This window comes from Megascapheus bottae, chromosome 23 (genome assembly GCF_031878675.1).
Source record: "Megascapheus bottae isolate mThoBot1 chromosome 23, mThoBot2.hap1, whole genome shotgun sequence".
Classification (NCBI taxonomy): domain Eukaryota; kingdom Metazoa; phylum Chordata; class Mammalia; order Rodentia; family Geomyidae; genus Megascapheus; species Megascapheus bottae.
The window spans coordinates 12,975,113-12,992,054 of record NC_143531.1 but is presented as its reverse complement, the minus strand read 5'-3'; the positions used below and the strand labels follow the sequence as shown (position 1 = coordinate 12,992,054).

At 36.4% G+C, this 16,942-nt stretch overlaps 1 protein-coding gene across 1 annotated transcript in view; it reads right to left on the bottom strand.

Annotated features, from left to right (window-relative positions):
• Positions 1–673: 673 nt before the first annotated feature.
• Positions 674–16,942, bottom strand: part of Tacr3 (tachykinin receptor 3) — a 43,718-nt gene continuing 27,449 nt past the window's right edge. Inside the window, exons 4-5 of the mRNA XM_090356732.1 lie at positions 5,467–5,663; positions 674–4,056 (exon numbers count right to left, since the gene is read on the bottom strand). Coding sequence (XP_090212858.1) covers positions 3,744–4,056; positions 5,467–5,663 — 510 coding nt within the window. The 3' untranslated portion in view covers positions 674–3,743. The remainder of the gene's footprint in view (positions 4,057–5,466; positions 5,664–16,942) is intronic.

Below are 16,942 nucleotides of genomic sequence, written 5' to 3'. Positions count from 1 at the left end.
ATCAACTTGGGGTAAAAGCTATTCTAATAATCCAGAGGGGACATGGTTGTAATTTAGAATAGGTTTGTAATAATGGTAAGTATAAAATAGAGGAACACTAAATATATGAAAAAATAAAATAAAATGCTATGCTCTTTACTCAGTTTTGTGAATTTTCTATTTGTCTTTTTCTAATTGACCTGCTTCCTATACAGGATGTTTTTCTTTCCTTTGGTAACTTCTCCCAATAAATGCTTTTTACTGAATCATAACAATTTAGAAAAACTAGGTAATTTTGCATGGAAAAGTAAAGAAGGAAGCCCAAGGGTGGCTTGATGGCTGGCTGGATGAGTTTCTAGAAATGAGAGGAGAGGATGCTCCATAAGATATGTTTTGATAAGTAATAAGAAAAAATAGAGCTTTTTATTTTGCATATTATTTTTAATGCACTTAAAGAAACACATAGGAATTAAATTTGCTGCATAGTACCACATATACAAAGAACATGGGCTTAATAACATAGCCAGTATTAATGATCACAACTTGAAAATACTTCATTCAGTAGCTGCAAATTATATATATCATTTTTATATAAACAGATTTATTTCACTAATACATTAAATCACACAACTAATGACCATATACGGTCCTGTTGGATACTACTCTCCATTCTTGCTTGGCCTGAAGGGTGTTTCTACCTCATTGCTCTGCATGGCCTGTGTCATGGTTATTTCCTTAACTTTTGGCATATTATCAGAGACCAAAGGATTGCAAGTGGTTGCTGTTAAATGCTAAATTGTTGTAATGCTCCTGATTTTGTATTGGATGGGATAATAGATCAGACATGAATCACAGGTTTTCTAAGAAAATTATGCCTTGACCAGAAACATTGATTGTTGGCTTTTATTTTATGCTTCTTGTGTATCAGACTAAACCTCTTGGTATTGTGTGTGTGTGTGTGTGTGTGTGTGTGTGTGTGTGTTAAAGTTGGAGTTACTTTGAAGTTGGCCAGACTTCTGTTTTGATACTGGAAGAGAATATGAATGTGGCTGCTAGGTCAGAAATGTCACCGTCATGAAGCTTTAAGTGGAATAATGCAAGAGCATGCTGTGCCCATAGAAGAACATTTTAGGTTGCAATCCGCAGTGAGTTTTGCTTTAAGATGAACATAATGAAAATGTTTCTTTTTATTCACTTTTTCCTCCTCTTAAAAAAAGAATACTGGAACTGGGAAAGTAGCCTGTTAGTAGAGTGCTTGCAGAAAGCTCTGGGTTCCATTCCTTGGAAACACATATACAGAAAAGACCAGAAGTGATGCTGTGGCTCAAGTGGTAAAGCTCTAGCCTTGAGCAAAAAGAGCCTACGGCAAAAAGTGCCCAGACCCTGAGTGAAGGAAAATATCCACATTGGATGTTAATATCAGAGGGTAGAGTGAGTTTTGTAGGCAAATTCTAAACCCCAGTGAGCATGAAAACACCCACATGTTTATTTCAATTGAATATACTGAAGCTGATTTCTTTGTGCTTATTTTTTAATTGTCAGTATCAAAATTCAAAGAAAAGAATCAAATTCTTCTTTCATTCATTTATTTTCTTCTTCCTCCTCTTTCTCCTTCTTTCTTTCTTTCTTTCTTTCTTTCTTTCTTTCTTTCTTTCTTTCTTTCTTTCTTTCTTTCTTCTTCTTCCTCCTCTTCCTCCTCCTCCTCCTCCTCCTCTTCCTCCTCCTCTTTCTCCTCCTCCTCCTTCATTTATTTTTTTTGCCAGTCCTGGGGCTTGGAATCAGGGCTGGGCACTGTCCCTGAGCTTCTTTTGCTCAAGGCTAGCATTCTACCACTTGAGCTATAGTGCCACTTCCTGCCTTTTCTGTTTAGGTGGTGCTGAGGAATCTAACCCAGGGCTCTGTGCATGCTAAGCAAGTCTTTTACCACTAAGCCACATTCCCAGCCCATTCTTTTCTTATTATTGTTTAAATTTCTAAACTTAAATCAGTGAAACTCTTATTTCTGGCCCCCTCCCAAAAAAAACCCCCCAACAAAATGTTGGACGTGGAGCTTGGCTCGTGTGGTAGAGTATTAGCCTTGAGCCAAAAAGCTCAGGGACAGAGCCTCGGCCTCATTACTCCGTAAGCAGTGTAATGACAGACAAATCTACTCAGAACCACACAAGCAACAAACAAATGACCAAAACAACTTTCTTTTCCTCAGAAATGTAGCAAATTCTATTGAATTCTCCTAAGAGATGTGAAGGCCACGGGTTAGTTAATCCTACGAAGTCGGTAGTAGATGACTAACTCTAAATTTGAAGGCCAACCTTCCCATGGGTAGTCTAAAGCAGAATATCGCCCCATTTATTTTACACACTAATCCAAATCCTTCATACATTTAAGAAGAAAAGTATACTTGCTTTTAGCTTTGAGCTTTTGTCTTGACACATTTATGTTTGCTAAGCAGTTAAATGTTTTAGAAATGAACATTTAAATCACTGTATTCAAATAATTAGACACTAAATTGCCGGGAGCATGCACACAAGCTTTAGAGATTTTTTGAGAGTTGCTTGAGGCAACCCTGTAATAACCACTTACTATTTCAGAATACGTTTTGAATACTTTTGTAAAGTTTTTTACATTCATCATGTGACTGTGTATGTACATTCATATATGAATCTATTTGTCTTGTTTGATGTTATTCAAAGAAATTCTGATCAAAAGTGATGTTAGGTTGTTTAAAACTGTTAACATTTTGTAACAATTGGATATTTCTGATTTTGGTTTCAGTACAAGTAGAATGTGCAGATTAATGCCATGACAGTAAAAGACTATGATTTGCCTTTGAACAATTGCTCTCATCTTGCTCTTCAAAAGTTACTTGGTTTTCATGTGAATGGAGTTCTTGCTTGAAACCAAAGCATGGAGTTACAGAGGCAAATGTGACTCTTCCCTTCTGCATTAGAAGACGTGGCCAGTATCTTACATTTTCAAGCTAAACTACCTAATTAGAAAAAAAGTATGATAAATGATGGTTACAGTCACATTCTTTGTCCTTTAAACAGACTAAATTTTGTTACATGTTAGCTTCTCATTTAAAATATGTCATGGTCAAAATGGAACAACTACTTTTGAAGTCACTCATAAGAGAAAAAATGAATCAAGAGGATGATGTGGGTTCCTACTTAACCATTTATCTAGATTTCCTTTTCAGTTAAATATCTTAGAAGAAATCTTGAAATGTTTGAAGGTCTTTATTCATTGAATTCTCTTGTGCAAAACTTCATTATTTGCTCTTTTCAGAGGTCAGTTTTCTATCATTTTTGTGGGAAAATGAAGCTTCATTTTTTATTTTAGAGCAGTAGAGGAGAAATTTTTAGTTTATATAGACTATTTTTTCTTCCACCCAGAATATTATGTTAAAGATTTTTATTCTTTGGGAAAAAATCGTCATTTTAGTGTCACAAATAAATATTGTAATTTTTAAATGAGAAAAATGGAAACATAACCAATATTTTTATACATGTCTTGTGTTGCATGTAATAATTGAGGTTTTAAAGAATAACTTTAAAATCTGCACTATTTGGGGAGGTGAGGTGGAAGCTAATATCTTAGCAGTGTTTTTGTTATATTTCTGTATTACCTTTTCCAATCTAAGCCCAGCTGCCTAAATACTGCTCTTTTCTAAAGAGCATCTAGTTGAGGATGAAAACAGGTAGAAGAGGGAATCTACACTGGGAACAAGATGGCATTACTGTCATCTTTCATTTCTAGGCATGGATTTAAGAATATTCATCCACAGATGTATGGGGAGAGCTTATAAAACTTGACGTGGTGGAGGCAGATTTGGAATTCCTGCGGGAACAACCATTGAAGCCTGGGTCTCTTGGGATAGCTCTCTTCTTCCGACTAGATTTGGTGTTGGCCCCATCACTGGGTTCATATACCACTGTCATGGACTCCATCCGTGTCACAGTGTACAGGCTGCTTTGCCGAGTTGGGTGAAACCGGGTGGTCTTGAGTTCCAGCTCGTCGTAGCTGGACACTTGGATGAAAGGACACCAGCGAAGTGCTCTCTTAAATCCAGCCCTAAATCTGAGAAGCAGGCCATGAGAAGAAAGAAAGAAAATTATCTTGCAGATGGAAATTTTCCTCCGCCACCATAGAAAAGCTTACTTAACGCTGTGACAGCATTTTGTAAAATTTGATTTTCTACTCACACTCAGAATTGATGCCACCAGTGGCACTACTCATTCTCTGAATTTTGGATTAAATGGAATCTTCATTTCCCATCAATGAGAAATGAGTTAACACTTAGCAAAAGCATTGGCAAAAGGTTATCAGTATGACCCACTTTCTGCAATGGTTTTGTACATTTACAGGAGCATAATTGCATTAAACTACCCAGTTAAGGCACTTAAAAGTGGAATACTGTATTTCAAAATAGCTTCTCCAGAAATAATGACACATTTATACATTAAAGTCTCATTTGATTGCAGAATTTATGTTTCACTTAAATGGTTTTTAATCCAATCATATATGTGAGGATAAAATCCTTGTCCTTATGAACTGATGATTGAAGCTGATTATATGCATTATATATGTGCATTGCTTGTACAATGGCTTAAACTGAGGTATGGCAATTGGTGGGAAAAGAATAGGAAGTAATTCAGTATTTAACAAATATAAGGCATAATATGGGATTGCCCCAGATGGAGAGCCACATTATGATTTTGATTATGTAATTATTTATATTTCTATTGGTGCTTAAGATATACTAGTATGTAAGGGAATTAACCTTCATGGAATTCTTCCTCTTTAGGTGGTGAATGCACAAAGAAGATAATGCACACACCACACTTTACCTTCATTCTGTCTTTAAATTTGACTGTGTCTACTTTTTAAAAATCTATACAAAGATTATTTTTTTTCTTGTCTGTTCCAAAGCCATCCTGACAGGAACTGTGCTGGTCACCCCAGCAAGGGTTCATGCAGGAGATTATGGTTCTATTTCTCCTTGATGCTCCACTACTTCTATAACAGTCTGATTTGAAGTCTATTTGTAAGATGTCCTTTCTACTATAGTCCACTCACACAGGCTCCCATTTCCCTCTTAACTGAATGATCTCTACATTTCTAGGGGGGATCCCCTTCATTTCCCTGAGAATCTGATCACATTTCAATTCAGCACCTTTATTTAGGATGGCATTTCTTTATCTTTGGCAGGTAAAACTCTGAAGAGTTTGGGGGGAGGTTGATCTGTATAAAATGACCCTCAGAGTCTCTAAGAGTATTTCACTGAGCATGTCAGCTTTAAGGCAGAATAGTTTGTGATTTAGGAGGAAATCATAAAAAGAAAATCCAATCTCTCCATTCCTCTTGGTGATTTTTTTGTTTATATCCCCCCTTATTTCTGTTTTCTAAATTAACAAGAAACTGGAACAACATGTACTTCCAAAGAAGTCGGGGGCGACAGCTAACTTGTACCCAGTGTCTTTCTTTTACCTCTTATTCAGACAGCAGTAGATGATTGGGTTATACATGGTGGAACTCATTGCTAGCCAAAAACTAGCCAGGTAGACTTGCTGGATATACTTCCACCTATTTAACTGCTGGTAGACTGCAGTGATAATGAAGTAAATGTGGTAGGGCAGCCAGCAGATGGCAAATGTCACCACGACAATGATCATCATCTTTACAACCTAGAAGAAAAGAAAGAAATCAGTGATGCCAAATCATCAAGCCTCACTGAAAATTCTATTTTTTCTATCAATATAGGTAAATGTATAAAATACATGGTATGCCTGAGGAAGGGTTAATATATTAAAATAGTAAAGGTTAATATATATATATATTAACACACATATTGTATGTGACACAATTGTCTCTACAGTAAACTAAGGTAAATCTCAAGTAAAAGATGGGGTGGTAACCATTCTATTTCAATCTACCCCAGTGAGTGAATGATATTACCCAAACATAAACTAATGTGTTTTAAGTGTTCTAAAGAAATTATTTACAAGCATCTATAAAGGCCTGACAAAGAGGGAAGCAGGAGCTAGTATTTTGAGGTGCTTACTTGTCCTGTATAATACCAGAGATATCATACTTAGGGAAACTTAGTCACTATGGAAATGAATATATTGCTTTTCAAGTCTAGGGTGATTTTTCATTATGTCTCCCAGTTTTGCCATAGCTTAAGATTATTCTAATTTCTTTAATACCATGCACACTAGGAAACTTCAGTGAATATTAATTTGCTTTCTCTTATAATAGCATACCTGAGGAATTTTCCTGTACAGTGAATGTGAATATTTGTAATAGTCTGGGGGAACTTAACTGACTTTGTATCTGTAACTAGGAAATTGGTTTATACAACTAATTTAAATTTTGGCTTTAATTAGTTTGATAATAATAGGTATAACCTGTCAACCTATAGTTTTGAGCCTTAATACCTTAAAAGGCCCAGGTTAAATAGAATGTCACCATATTTTCCCTCTATTTGTCCTTGAATTCCTAAAAGGCATAGATTTCCCAGCATTGCATGTGTGAGATATATGTATACATACAGAATGTATGGATGGTAAAGGGTGGTGTGTAAGTTATGGGAGGATGCTTTTAGTGTTTCTAAATGAAATGAAATCACTGTTTTCTCTATGAGGAAGGTAGAACCAAAGGCATTTGAAACTGAGTAGCATGATATTGTTTGGCAAGGAGAGTAAAATAATATTTTCTGATGATCACTTTAATATTTCCTTTCATTAATCAGTTTAAAATTGTTCCTACCTTTGGAACTGTAAAAAGTTTAGAATAAGTTATGTTAAGCAAAACAATGTTGGCTCTAACATTAGTGGAATTTAACATATTCAAGAGAAAATCCTGATGGGCCAATGAAGCATGGCAAAACCAGGAAACTGTATTATTTATAAACTTTGTTTGTCATCTGACTTCAAGTTGTAAATTCAAATGAGAGTTGGCAAGGTTAAGAGTCATGAGAAACATTATTCTGGAAATAGACAAAGCATGAAATAGATCAACACAGAAGGCAGAGCTTCCCTTAGGGCCTGTGACCAGCACTGTTCAGGTGACTGGGATTGAACTGATAGGAAATTGGCCATCCAAGCAGAAAATCCAGGTCAATAGCTCACAGAATATCATCACTGGACACACTACGAAGAGTCATTTGATTTTTTTAGTGTTTTTCTCTGAGGTAGCGCATTCAAATTTCTTCACTTGGCCTTCTATGTCTCATTCACACCACTGCAGAATTCAAGTAGTTGCTGCATTTTAATTTTTATTACACATGAATTTAACAGCTTATATTTTTATTGTGCATGTGCTTAACAACTTACTTTTTTTCTTATACTTTTTATTGTAATTAATAGAAGGGATACATTATATTCACCAGATAGAAGGTGCATTACTTCACATACATTAATACCCTTTCTCATGTCTTGGTCCCCATTTCCCTCACCCCACCTCCGCCCCTCATCTTGTTTTCCCCCCTTCCGTATCCGATTTCAAAAAACCAAATACGCATATATGCAATATATCAGATAACAAGGTGAAATACTGTAACAATATGAGATAACTAAGGGACAGCAAAAGAGATGGGAGATAACAGGACATTAAGGACAACAATCACTCATTATATGGCTTTTGTTTCTATATCATGGAGGTCCTTTCATTTAGCATCATCTTATACGGCATTATGTATCTAGATTTTGTTCTATTGTAAATCTCTGCTAGGAGAGTCCAAGGTTTCTATTGATTATGACAAATGAGGGAAACCATTGAGCCTATGTTCCTGGCTTACTTCACTTAATATGATTTTTTCTAAGACTTTCCATTTCCTTACAAATGGGGTGCTGTTGTTCTTTCTTACAGCAGCATAGAATTCCATTGTGTATAAATACCACATGTTGTTGATACACTCATCAACGGAGGGGCCTCTGGGTTGGTTCAATATCTTTGCTATGGTAAGTAGTGCTTCAATGAAGATGGATTTAGTATGTCCTTGTTTCTGGATGTTTGGGTAAATGTCAAGTAGTGGAATTGCTGGGTCATAGGGGAGTTCTATATTTAGTCTTTTGAGGAACTGCCATACTGCTTTCCATAGTGGTTGAACCAGTTTGCACTCCCACCAGCAGTGTAGTAGTCATCCCTCCTGGCCACATCCCCTCCAACATCTGTTGTTATTAGATTTCTTGATCCTGGCCATTCTAACTGGAGTGAGGTGGAATCTTAGAGTTGTTTTGATTTGCATTTCTTTTATGGTCTGAGATGCCGAGCATTTCTTCATGTGTCCATAGGCTATTCTTATTTCTTCTTCAGAGAAGACTCTCTTAAAGCTTTGGTTCATCTTTAAATGGATGGTTGTTTCTTTGGAGATTAGTTTTGGAATGATTCAATTTTTTGAGCTGTTGATATGTTTTAGATATGAGGCCTTTGTCTGTTGTGTGGTTAGTGAAGATCTTCTCCCACTCTGTAGGCTTCCTATTTAATTTACTAGCTATGTTCTTTGCCATACAGAAGCTCTGCAGTTTAATGCAGTCTCACTTATCCAAACTCTCTCTGGTGTGTTGTGTTTCTTGGTGTTTATTAGGAAAGTTTCGACCTGTGCCAAGGAGACCCAGTGTATCTCCTATTCCTTCTTGTAAAGTTTTCAGTGTATCTTCTTTTACCTCGAGGTCTTTGATCCATTTGGAGTTAATCCTGGTGCAGGGTGACAAAGAAGGATCCATCTTTAGTTGTCTGCAGGTGCTTAACCGTTCTGCCAGCACCACTTGCTTAACAACTTATTATATTCCAGTTGCACATCTATGATTCATAGGACTAAGTTAAGGTCTTCCCAGACTTCTTGTTGATTTGTTCCTTTGCTGGGGCCTGAGCCCAGGGTTCTATGCAACTTCTTTATCACTAAGCTACATTCCTAGGCAAAGTCAACATCTTTAAAATTCAAGATATTAAGGCTTATTCTTTCCTTCTCATAGCTCAAAATTGTTTTTAAATAGCAAGTGAATCTAGAAAAAATATTGGGAAATAGAATAGAGGACCAATTTATTACTTTGGCACTGACAATATAATGAAAAAATGTGAAATCTTTAGCAAAAATGTGAGCATAAATATGTTAATAAAATTAAAAACTATTATTTATGAGAACATAATTACTTTAGTAATAGTTCAGAACAGTTATCTAAAAATGTATCTTCTAAACTTAGGCTCAAGAGGTATTGAACATGAAGGGATTACTATTTATGTTTTATTCTTGACCAATGGTGGATTTATATTAAAAACATCCTGTAATTCCTTTAATAAAATGAATAGGCCTCTGCCATACATTTTATTCTCTCTGGCTCCTCGTTCTCTCTAGAACATTCCTACTTATAACACCCACTGCCTCATGTCTTCATTACTTCAAGCTGTTGTATAATTGTCCATTTCTCAGTGACTTGCATTTTGACTAGTTTATAAATATTGTTATCTGTTCCTCCAGAACAGCCAGAGCCCCTCAACTTGCTTCTTACTTTCTTATGCTTTACTTTGTGTCTTCTCATACCATAGTATAAAAGATCAAGACCATTCTACTTGTTTTGCTGACTGATGTATTGCAGGCATCTAGTCTAGTCTCACACATACAAGGTCCAGAAACATTTAAAAAGATGAACATGAATACAGATATGAAAGAAGCAGGTACATAGGTGGTCATAAGATTTTACACTTAGTAACTACTGGGATCATTTGTCCATTCAGTTAAAAATGGTATGTGTATATAAAATAAGCATACCATCTCATGCTATTTCCTCTTTATGGAAATAAATGAAGGTGCAGAGAATAAGCACAAAAATTATGTAAACATATATCATGTGGATATATGAAAGTATGAAGGTTTGTTCTAGATAAATAGTGAGTGCAAGTATCTACTAGTGTGTAAAGGTGATAGTTTCAGAATCAAATTGTCCACATGTGAAATTGTTTTCCAATAACAGTGAAGACCCACTAAGGTGATCTGAGTCTTTTAATGTTGTTTTCAACTACTGATCTGGAAAACGATTAAGTAGTTGTACAGAGTTTCCAGTTTCACCAACCAGGTTCTGAGTGCAGTATCATTACTTTGTCTCTCTGCCCACAAAACCTTGTAGAGTTATTATCGATACTGAACTTTCAATACCCTATTTTTTTTAATGGAAATACAAAAGTCTCTTGGGTAGGAGAAATTATTTTGCTTTGTGTTATGCTAAAAACAGATCACACAATTGTACTCATCTGCTTATAAAATGTGAAGGACGAGTGCTTCTGGAAGCATCAAGCTTGAGCAATGGCTTGTTACAAAGGCTGTGAACAGTCTCACATGCATAAGCCAGAAAGGGAATCATTTGTTCAGTCCTGAGGTCCAAAGCTCTTGAGATTATTAGGCAAGATGAAAGTGTGGGATAGAGACAAACCCCTCTTTGTGTCTTCACAAATTTTATTGTGATGGTCTGTAAAGATCAATTGAAGTTGCACATTCCTTAAGGCTGCAAGACATATCCTAATATTTCAGGCAATGGGAGTTCGATTCCACGGCAGCCTGTGTGGACAGAGGTATCTATTCTCCTTAGTTTAGGAGGTTGAAGAAGGGGTAGTGGGGACAAGTGATGAAGCTCTTACAAGCTAGAGTGCTTAGTTTTAGTATTTAAGAATCCACTTATCTATATGGACAGGACTGAAATGCGTATCATAGATTGGTAAATGCCTTTTCCTCATTTACCAAAGGGCAAATATCTCTTGCTTTTTGTAACTTGCACAGATTAGAATGAAATGCCTACAGCTATTGGTATCTATCACATTCAGTTAGAGTTGGAGGGATAGAATAGAGGTTGAGATCATAAAGCAAGAATCAGTCTAGGAAATTAAATAATACCACCTATGAGAACAGATTTTTGGGCCATATTCTTCAGAGAAGAATGTATTATTTCTGATTGTCTAGACTAGGAATAGTCAACAATGTGTGACATGAAACATCTTGTTTTGGTTACAGCCTACTCAGGGCACGTCTTGAAGAGGCAACCAGCAGGCTGCATCCTACCTGCACTTACTGTGCTTGCAGTAAGGGTTCTCCAATGGACCATTGTGCTTGCTAAAATCAAAATTACTAGCCAGGATATTTTACCCACAAGTTACCAAATGAAAAATAATGTTCTCAACTGTAATTTATAGAGAAACTATTAGTAAAATGCATGGGCTATTACAGTTTTGTTTTTGGCGTTTCAGCTTCAAAAACTACTCTTGATAACTTCTGTCCTGGGTGAAAAAACAATAACTTAATAATGCCTATGAAAACAGGGCAGAATGATCCAGAGGATAATTTTTTTGTGGGTCATAGGGCTTGAACTCTGGGCCTAGTTGCTGTCCCTGAGCTCTTCAGCTCAAGGCTACTGCCCTACTCCTGGAACCACAGCACCACTTCTGGTTTTCTAGTGGTCAATTGGAAATGAGTCTCTCGGACTTTACTGCCCGGGTGGCTTTGAACTGTGATCCTCAGATCTCAGCCTCCTAAGTAGCTAAGATTACAGGTGTGAGCCACCTCACCTAGCCAGAGGATAATTTTTTTTTTGACTGAACAAATAGTTAAAAAAAAATCCTTGGGCCGGGAGTTTGGCCTAGTGGTTAAAGTGCTTGCCTAGCATGCATGAAGACCTGGGTTCGATTCCTTGGTACCACATACATAGAAAAAAGCCGGAAGTGGTGCTGAGGCTCAAGTGGTAGAGCTCTAGCCTTGAGAAAGTCCAAGGACATTGCTCAGGCCCTGAGCTCAAGCCTAGGACTGGCAAAAAAAAATCCCATATACACATATAGCAAAATAGGGAAAATGTGCCTGCATATTGTGTTTGCAATATACTTCTTTATTTGAGAGGAGATGCAGTTGAAGAAGGAATTGTTAAACAAACAGTACAAGAGTAGCTTAACTTGAAGATTCAGAAAAATTTCAGCCTCTCCACATCATAAATTAGAGAGGATACTCTGGAGAAAACATTAGGCTATGGCCCAAACCACCATTTGATTTAAGAAACAAAAAGAGCTGATACTACAATGGGTTACTTATGGATCTTTCTAGGTATCTGAGCAGAAGGCAGAAACAGAGATGGGACTGATCAGTAGAAAAATTCCCTGTGAGTTCATACTGGAATGAGTGAAGAATTTGAGGACTATTCAGATAGAAATAAATGCAGCTTGCTGGTGAGAAGTATGTGATTTTAGGAATTATGTCCTCATCAAATCCTTATGTTGAAATTTAAATCCCTGGGGAACAGAAGGTCATCGAAGAGGTTATTAGGTAAGGCACTGATTCAATATAAATGATGACTTTATAAAAGGAAGAGATTAATGCACAGCCCCCATAGAAGAAAGACCTGGAGAAGAATGGGGTAACAGCCGTTTCTAACCCCTGGAAGAAACAAACCCTGTTGACAGGTGAATCTCAGACATTCAGCTTTCAAAACCATGATAAATAATTTCCTGTTACTTATGGCATCTGAGCTGAGGTATTTTATTATGGCTACTGAAATAGATGCTTCAAGTATAATGTTTGACTTGCTGAGGACACTACATTTTATGACTAGTAAAGTGAAAAGCAAATCTAGTAAAGTAGAAAGCAAACTACTGCATAGGGTCTTAGGAAAATGGATATCTACAGGAGTTAGATTGTTTGCAGACTTGTTTTCATCAGTATAAGTGGTAAACCAAGGTCTCCGTTGCTCCGATTGAGCTTCTTTTAGGTTATATATAGTCTGCTGTGTCTGCTGTGCTCATCTCTTACAGAAAGCCCGCTTGCTAAGAAATAAGAGAGATTCATCTTAGTTGTAACATTGCTAAGAAATAAGAGAGATTCATCTTAGTTGTAACAATGCAAAAAATGCCAACTGCAGCTGCCACTTTGAGTTTGGGTTGCAGAGTGGTCCCTCAGACACAAGCAAAGGATTTCTTAGATATCATTTGGCTATTTCTTGCTGAAATAGCAAAGGTGATATTACTTGTTGGTTTTAGAAGAAAATTAAAACAGAAGATATCTTGAAAAGAACACCAAATGTTTCAAACAACAAGAGACATTAATGTATTCACCAGTATTTGTAGGATTCAAATAACTTAGACCAATTGCAAGAATAATGTTTAGAAGTCAGATAAGATCAGAGTTGAAAGCATAGAAAATGAACAGGGATTACAGTAAGAAGGCCTGTGGAATATAATAAGGGAAATCAAATGGAAGTTTTCCTCTCCTTCAAGAAGAAATATTTCCAATACTGTAGAATACTTTTCCAAGTTTAAGTAAGAATTTAGTTTCCAGGAATACAAGAGATGGTTTAGAAAATGGCAGCTTTGTTGGAGCTGTGGGGAAAGAAACACAAACTGAAAAGGTTAGAGTCAATGAGATATGGAGGAAGCGTGTATAATTGATTTTTTAGATTATCTTTACATGATTGTGCAAAGCTGTACCAAGTAACATGTCAGTGTGTGAGTATAATGCAACTCTTCTGTTGTGCTCCACCCATTGTGCTCTCAAACGAACCCATCCCCCAAGATTGCCCGCTTCCACGTTCATATTCTTATTTGGAATATTATGACTGCATTCACTCATTCTTTCTCTATTTGTCTGCCCTCCTTTCCCGATGACTCCTCCCTCCTCATCACAACCTACATTTCCATTTCCTGGTATTTAATACATGAGTTTTGATTTTTTTGGTTGGCAGTGATGGAAGAATATAGACTGGAAGTAATAATGGAGAAAGAGAGAAACATGTCCTGTAGAATCTTTGAATGCCAAAGGAAATAGTCTATAGATCTTCAGCTTTGATGAAAGGCTTCCGATGAGCAGGACTCAGAGCAATCAATAAACAATTGAGAGGCAGGTGTTTCCTCACTGCACATGAGGTGCAAATGTGAGGAGGGAGATATGGTAGATTATACCGAGCAAAACTAGGCTAATTTCATCTGCTGTCTTTTAGACTCTGAATCCTTAGTGCTCTAGAGATCGAGAAAAGTCAGTAACACATAGGAAATATTCCAGAAATGTAGGGTAAATAAGTTAATAAAGTACGGTTAAACAAGGAGTGTATTTGATTAGAAATCTATCATTTCTATTTACATGAAATTTAAAAAATGCTTAGATATTGGACTTCTTGGGTAGAGGCACAAAATTTGATTGTGTGTGTGTGTGTGTGTGTGTGTGTGTGTGTGTGTGTGTATGTGTAAGAAGATGTATACAGTATAATGGGTATCAGAAAACAGAATTTCAGATGTACTTCTCTGCATTGTTCCACTTCCACTAAGCCTACAAAGCTATTTTCATCAGCAGACTTTTGTTCAAAGTGGTGTTGTGTTGATGTATATTTATTCACACTCTAAAGTGAGTGTACTTCAAAGTGTGTATATTAGAAGTTTGTCCTCACTTGTTCTCAATATCAACAATGCTACAAAGAAAAACATTCTTTAAGGAATAATTCAGGAGAGAACAACATGGTGGTGCATTTAGTTTTACAAGGTATCTTATTAAACATCTCAGAAAGAAAGAATGAGGTGCAAAGAGTCCCCCACTCTGGCAAGAAAAAAAATTTGCTGCAGATCTGCTCTGGGCAAAGTACTATATGTCATTTCTTCATTTGATTTAATGCAGTCTGTATATGTGAGGTGCCCAGCTAATTGTGTTTTAATGAAAGCTAAATGTCAAATGTAAACATTTCTAACAGGGATATCAAGAAGAAGATGAACAGCTTCAGATAATTCTGGAGAGAAAAGAAAACATTCTGCATAGGAAAGTCTTTATCAAGACAATAAATTTATTTCTCTAACTGAGACCTATTTACTAAGATGCTGTTATTAACATTATACAGATCAGATTGATCTTTGACTCACAGTGTAGTCAATCCAAGCTGTACTCAAATTTGCAATCCTTCAACCTCAGCTTCTGCTGCTGCTCCCCCCACCTCCTCCTCCTCCTCCTTTCCTTCTCCTTCTCCTTCTCCTCCTCCTCCTCTTCTTTTTCTTCTCTTTCCCTTCTTCCTCTTCCTCTTCTTCTCCATTGTAGGGCTTGAACTCAGGGCCTGGGGGCTGTCACTGACCTCTTTGTGCTCAAGGCTACCACTGTACCACTTGAGCCACAACTACACTTCTGGATTTTTGGTGATTAATTGAAGATAGAAGTCTGACAGATGCAGTTTTAGGTGGTGGCATTTTAATAAAATCATGTTCTTTTCTTTTTAAAAAAAATTGTAATGTATAGAGTACAGTTATATTCGCATTTCTTCTCACACATTGATACCCCTTCTCAAGTTTTTTTGTTCCCATTTCCCTCCCCCCTCTATACAATATACCAGGTAACAAAGTCAGATACTATAGCAATATGAGATTAACCAAAGGGCAACACAAGAGAAGAGAGAAAAACACAATACATTAAGAACAACAGTCACTCATAATTAAGCTCTTGTTCCCATGTCCTAGAGGTCCATTAATTTGGCCTCATCCTATATGGCCTTATGTATCTAGGGTTTGAGCTATTGTAATCCTCTGCTAGGAGAGTCCTAGATGTGTACTAATTATTACATATGAGGGAAATCATTGAGCCTATGTTCCTTTGGGTCTGGCTTACTTCACTTAATCTGATTTTTTTTCCAAGTCTTTCCATTTCGTTACAAATGGGACAATGTCATTCTCTCTTATGGCGGCATAGAATTCCATTGTGTATAAATACCACATCTTTGTGATCCAATCATTTACTGAGGGGTATCCGGGTTGGTTCCATATCTTTGCTATGGTAAATAGTGCTGCAATGAACATTGTTGTGCTAGTGGCTTTAGTATGTCCCTCTTTCTAGACCATTGGGTAAATGCGCAATAGTGGAATTGCCGGGTCATAGGAGAGATCTATGTTTAGTCTAAAAAATCATGTTCTAAGAAAAAAAAGTCCCACAGACTTTCCTAGGCTTGTCTCAAACTATGATCCTCAGATCTCAGCCTCCTATGCAGCTACCACTAGCACCTAGCTAATAAATATTTTAAAAAGTAAAACATAATACAGATAATCTAATGCTTGTGTAGTTATCCATCAAGATATAGAGTGCATAAAATCAATACAAGATATAACATATCAGCATCTTCTCTTTTGTTTAAGATAAATTGTGACATTTTTCAGACAAAAAGGAACCTCAAATGACCTGCCTGTGTCTTTACTCTCTTGATTCATTATTTTCACAGAGGGAGGAATATCCTCTGCTGTAAACATTCTAGAAATATATTTTAAAATATCATGTTCATTCCTTCCCACACTGTTTCAGGAAAACTGGAGGTGTTTCAGAAGATAAAATATCACAGATTCATGTGGATGAGAAATGTCAGAAATTAGAGGATTTGTACTAGAGGAAATGTCTATATAAAAATATTATGTATACTAAGTTACAAGTGATTTTTTATACAAGTATGGGGATCACTACATAACAGAAGATTCAGTCAAATAGTTAAAAGAATATATCACAAGGTTGTTCCCAATGTTAAAACTTAGGGGATTCTGATTCCCAATAATGGCAGCATAGTAGAAATCTGTTGGGAAGAGGAGAGGAATAGAAATAAAGATACAGAATCAACATTGTGTTTCAGATGATCTCTACATAAATTGATTTCCTTATTGCCTCACAGCATTGGGTTCAGACATCTCTGTTTCTTTCCTAGTAAAAGAGATTGGTTTGGTTCAGAAATATTTTAGGAGAGCCCTCAAAAGTCTATAGCTAGAAAATATCATGATGATGAGAGTTGGCTTGTATTCATAGTCAAATAAGTGAACCATTGTTTTCTTGTTCTCATAAAATCTTCATTTAAAAATAAAAATGTTCTGTGTTCAAGTTTGGTTTTACTGTGACACACTTATCAGTTTTCAGTTTCTGGTGAAATACGGCTTATAAGCAGGGACTTGTTTCATATTTTATTTCCTTTCATATAATCATTACGGCTGGTAT